The sequence below is a fragment of the Cryptomeria japonica genome, chromosome 5 (genome assembly GCF_030272615.1).
Source record: "Cryptomeria japonica chromosome 5, Sugi_1.0, whole genome shotgun sequence".
Lineage (NCBI taxonomy): Eukaryota > Viridiplantae > Streptophyta > Pinopsida > Cupressales > Cupressaceae > Cryptomeria > Cryptomeria japonica.
Window position 1 is genome coordinate 689,080,333 of NC_081409.1, and position 5,755 is coordinate 689,086,087.

General features: G+C 39.9%; 1 protein-coding gene across 1 annotated transcript; it reads left to right on the forward strand.

Moving 5' to 3' along the window:
• Positions 1-3,061: 3,061 nt before the first annotated feature.
• On the forward strand, positions 3,062-3,523 carry LOC131040718 (glycine-rich protein DOT1-like). The gene is made up of 2 exons (XM_057973667.1): positions 3,062-3,123; positions 3,169-3,523. The coding sequence occupies exons 1-2, from the start codon at positions 3,062-3,064 to the stop codon at positions 3,521-3,523; spliced, it is 417 nt and encodes a 138-aa protein (XP_057829650.1).
• The last annotated feature ends 2,232 nt before the right edge of the window (positions 3,524-5,755 follow it).

Consider the following 5,755-nt stretch of genomic DNA (forward strand, 5'->3'; position numbering starts at 1 on the left):
TCAATCAAGAACAAAAAATAGAATGATACCTTATGAGTTGTGGTATGACCGAAAGCCATCAAGTGCTTTATCAAGAGAGATATGGATGGTCTAGAAAGCTTTTACTCCAGAAGTGATGAAGGAATCTTCCTTGGTTACTCATCTAACAACAAGGCCTACAAATGCTACAACAAAAGACTAAGAAGAGTCATTGAGAGTGTGCATGTAAAAGTTGATGAAGATATGCACAAAGGATGTCAACCACGGATTAACCTGTATAATGATTCCAGTGATGAAGGTGATGAAGCTCAGTCAGACAATGAACCAAAAGAAGCATTTAAGAAGGATCCCAACTAGTATATGTAGTTGAATCACTCGAAAGAGAAAATTCTAGGAAATAAGAGTGATGGTGTGCAAACTAGAAGAAGACTTGCTTGGAATGATGAACAAGTCAACTTCTACCTCATGGCTGAAGTAGAACCTAAAACATTCAATGATGCCAGCAAAAGACAAGAGTGGATGGATGTCATGGAAGAAGAACTATAATAGATAAAGAAGAACAAGATTTGGGAATTAGTTCTCAGACCGAAAGACAAGAACATCATTGGCACTAAATGGGTCTACTAGAACGAGATGAACGAAGAAGGTGAAATTGTTAGGCATAAAGCTATACTAGTGTGCAAAGGATGCTCACAGGTAGAAGGAATTGACTTTGAAGAAACATTTACATTGGTAGCTAGACTAGAAGCAATTAGAATGTTTCTAGCCTTCTCTGCCTACAAGAGCTATAAAGTATATCAAATGGATGTAAAATATGCCTTCCTAAATGGAAATTTGGAAGAAGAAGTGTACATGGAGCAATCAGAAGGATTTATATTGCATGATGATGAAATATTTGTGTGTCGGTTGAATAAGGCCCTGTATGGTCTAAAGAAAGCTCCTAGAGCATGGTATTCAAGATTAGATCAGTACTTGAAGGAGCAAGGATTCAAAAAGGGGAGTGTTGAAATCATTTGTATATAAAAAAAGATGGAACCATATGATCATTATGGTTGTGTAGGTAGATAACATTATATTTGGAGGCAACAAGGACACCCTTTGCAAAAAAATTGCTGATCAGATGCAGTCAAAATTTGAGATGTCATTGCTTGGTGAATTGACATAATTCCTCCATTTGTAGATATTGCAGCAAGATAAGGGAATATTCATCTCACAAATCAAGTGTGCAAAGGAAATGTTGAAGAAAATACAACTGGAGGATTGTAAACCAGTAAGTACCCCCATGGTGACCGACAGTAAATTGAGAATGAATAATGAATCATTGGTGGTGGATCAGACTCTATATAGATCCATGATACGCATTCTATTGTATGTAACTACTTCTAGATTGGATATAGTATAGGAAGTATGCATGGTGGCCAGATTCCAAGATGCACCTAAGCAGTCACATATGAATGTTGTAAGAAGAATCTTTAGGTACCTACAAGGGACACTCAGTAAAGGAGTTGAGAAAATACAACACCATAGGAGCCCAAATAATCTCTACAAGCTGAAAAACCTGTTAGAAGGAGAAGCAAGGAAGCAATTATAGAAAAACAAATACATAGAGAATATGCTAAAAAAGAGAGAGCTCAATATTCACAAAAATATGTAATGTGATTCTTACAATGAAAAGAAAGAACTCAACCTTTAGTAGGTCAAGAAACCCTAAAAGGGAAAACCTAGGTTTGCACATAATAATTAATTAAAATAATTAATTATATGCACCTAAAGTTAGCTTAAGTGCAAAAGAGATAAAGGGAACTTAAATAATTAAACAAATATTGTTTAATTAATCAAGTAAATACCCGAATACTCTAACACCCCCCCTTAAGCTAGACTTAGGGAGAAGCTAAAACCTAGAACAGCTAATGAAAGCAATAAAGATGGGTCCCGGCAACAAGGCCTGATCAGGTACCCAAATACAATGAAATCTCTATGAACTAGAGAAATAGAGAAAACCATGTGGGAAAAAAACTCTACTCCAAAAAGAGATGGAAAAGAATATCACTGAAGCATGAAGAACCTGCAAACTTTGTCGAAGAATAACTGCTGATCTGGAGAACCTCCACTGAAATAGAACATGACCAGGTAGAGAAGACTATAATATGCATGAGTGCCCTCAAATGATACTACTTGAATTAGATGTCAAACAAGGCAAACACTGAACTCAAAGATGCAGATGGCATGAGAAACCAAATCTTGAAGAGCTGATCAATCAAACCACAGAAGCATTAGAACCAATAGGACAAACCTCCCCATAATGTTGAAGAGGGGCAGGAACATTAAAAAGAATGGCCAACAAGAACTGCATGATGAAGAACTAGGAACATCGATGGCGCAAAGAAAGTACATAGTGTCATGGAAGGAGCACTCACTTGACACACAACATGAGGTGAATGTCATGGAAGGAACACTCACTTGACAAAGGTGGATGTAAAACAAGGCAAACATCAACCCCCTCATGGCACTTTATAGGTAGTGCATGTACAATAAGGCACAAGATATGCAAGATCCCAAGTAAACAATGCATGATGGCACTTTATCTCAGCACGTTTTCATAAATACAAGCTATAATGATAAGAAGATTGGGAATAGAAATGTGAACCAAAATAGAGACATCCTACTCAGAGAAGAGATCCTAGGACCTGAAACAACCACGATATCTACCAGAGTGCTGAAAAGCAAAAAACTGAATAAAATATGCATGGAGTAGAATCTGGAAATAAAACTTAGATGGCTGGAAAGTACACAACACACGCTTTCCAAAAATATAGTTTTTGAAAAATGGAGGTCGGATGCTCGTTCTACATCTCCTGGAGTGCAAAAACTAGACCTTACTTTGACTGGAAAAAAACACAGTCAAACACAAAAATTGGAAAAAATTACCAACACCATGAGGTCTGGCTTGGAACCAGCTTTTCGACACCTATTCGTTTTCGAAAAAATGACTCCATATGCCCAAGATAGGGCCAAAAAACTAAACCCCCCTGAAAAAGGCCAAAAAAGGAGGTCTGGTGACTCTTTGGTGGTCCGGTGGCCAATGGGTGGCGGCCGAGTGGCACCCCGATGGCTGGGCGGTGGTCAGCCAGAAAAAGAGGCTAGGTGGGTCGGTAGCTAGGCGGGTGTCGCTGGGGCAGCAGGCTGCAGGTGGAGGCTAGAAAATGAGGTGGCCAGAATCGGCGGCGGGGGCCATGGAGGAGCTCCGGTGGTGGAGGAGCTCGGCGGGGGCGGTGGTGCAGTGGAGGGCACCAGTGGCTACAGGGCCAGAACCAATGGTGGCGGCCAGGGAGGAGGTCCAGTGGTGGCGGTGGGTGCTACAGGCAACAACCGGGGAAGCTGGAGGCCAGGGCTGAGCGTAGGGGCCGGGGCTCAGTGTGGGGGCCGGGGAAGCCGGAGGCCAGGGAGCCGAAGGCTGGGGCTGAGCTGGGGGCCAGGGGCTGGAGGACTGGCAGGGGCTTGGGAAAAAATGCCGGTGGTGCTATATGGGCCTGCAACATGGTAGGGGCCCCACGGTACCCTACGTACCATGGGAACCCCCCCATCAATTTTTGCCAAAAACAATTTTTTTTTTTTTTTAGAAAAAACCTTTTTTTTTTCTTTGCTTTTTTTGAAAGAATTTTTTTTTAAATAAAAAAGAAAAAATTCAGCCTGCATGTCGTAAAAAGGCAAAATAATTTTTTTTGATTTTTTTCTTGAACTACGTGCTAGGGCCGTACGACCTGGATCTGGAGGAAAAAATGCTCCCAAAGGCTCAGGAACCAAAATAGGTTGAATTTTATATGATCGTAGGAGTTTTTGGGCCTTCTGAGCATGATGATGAGGTTCGTTTAGGCCCAAAGTTCTCAGAAAAAAGGTCAAACCCTAGGTACATAAAAAATTCCTGAAACCCAGATCTGCTTCCAAAGCAAAAATTCTCAAAACAAGAATAGGTAGCTGTAGATTTGAAGCTCTGATACCATAAAGGAGTTGAGAAAATACAACACCACAGGAGCCCAAATAATCTTTGCAAGCTGAAAAACCTGTTACAAGGAGAAGCAAGGAAGCAAATACACAAAAACAAATACACAGACAATATGCTCAAAAAGAGAGAGCTCAATATTCACAAAAATATGTAATGTGATTCTTACAATGAAAAGAAAGAACTCAACCTTTAATAGGTCAAGAAACCCTAAAAGGGAAAACCTAGGTTTGCACATAATAATTAATTATATGCACCTAAAGTTAGCTTAAGTGTAAAAGAGATAAAGGGAACTTAAATAATTAAACAAATATTGTTTAATTAATCAAGTAAATACCCAAATACTCTAACACTCAGTTATGGATTGTGGTACCCTAAACAAGGATATTTTATCTTAGAAGCATACACTGATGCTAATTGGGCCGATTGCATTGATGATCGGAAGAGCACAAGTGGTGGTACATTATGTCTTAGTGACTGGTTGGTGTTATGATATAGTAAGAAGCAGGACTCAGTCTCTCGATCCACTGCTAAAGCTGAATACATTGCTGCTACTACATACTCCTCCCAAGTGCTTTGGATGAAGCAAACCCTCAAGGACATCCTCGTGGACATCACTGATTCTATTCTCATTCGGTGTGATAATTCGAGTGCAATCAACATAGCAAATAATCTTATGATGTATTCCTAAAAAAACATATTGCTATAAAGTATCATTTTCTCAGAGAGAAGGTTGAAGGACAGGAGGTAAGGATGGATTATGTCCCTACCAGTGAACAAGTAGTAGACATTTTCACCAAACCATTACCGGTGAGCACCTTTCAGTACCTTTGACACAAGTTGGGAGTTGTGTCATCTACCTAGGAAGGATTCATGTGGTTCAGGAGGAGCTCGGTATGGATGAAAGGGGGATTGTATAGTACCCTTTGTCATTGTGTCAAAGGGGGAGAAATATACTAGTATGAAGTGTCTTGTGGTAAGTTGACATCAATGCCAAAGGGCGAGATTGTTGGCAATTTGGCATTAAGTTGTCATTGAAGTCAACCGGTTTGGAAAGGTCATCGGTAAGTAAGAAGGGGTGGCCTAATATAATGACAATACACATAAGTGTGAGAAGATAGAAGGAAGGCTTACCAATAAGGTATAAACTGGGTTGAAGGCTATTTATGGGTTATGAAGGCACAACAATCCATTAACAAAACATAAAGGATGTTTGAATTTCATACCGGTAACATAGACTAAACTGGTAGTCAACCTAGATTGACAAAGTATGTCAAATCGACATAGGAATACAAGAAAAGGAGGATGTCAACAAGCATGATAGTTGGATGCTAGGTGGAGGTATTACATAGGTCGGTGGAGTGTGTATTGATGAAACAAATCTGCATGCAGGTTGGCTTTAATGAGGAGCCCACAAGTCACGGAGGATGCCAGAAGATTGTGGATCAAGGAAGGCAAGCTGGAAAAGAAATCGCATGGATCTTGCAAGAATATTTGATCTTCGTACCTGTTAGGTGAAGGAAACAACAAATCTATTAATGACAAGTGACAGAGGAAGGCAAAAAAGCATGGTGCAAAAATCCAGATTTAGAAAATGCACATTGGAATGCGAAGTTAAGTTGGTGATTGAATGTTGTCATAAAGATCACATCTATGGAAAACAGATCATATCTGAGGGGATTTAGATTGAGTTGAAAAAGTAAAACCTAACACAACAATGTTTGAATGCATTCTTGGTGGGAAACCATGAATATAAATACATGAGCTTGAAACAGA

Coding starts and splice junctions, on each gene's coding strand:
- LOC131040718 (XM_057973667.1), top strand. CDS start 3,062: ATGGGTGGCGGCCGAGTGGCACCCCGATGGCTGGGCGGTGGTCAGCCA. Junction 3,124..3,168: donor CAGCCAGAAAAAGAGGCTAG/GTGGGTCGGTAG, acceptor AGCAGGCTGCAG/GTGGAGGCTAGAAAATGAGG.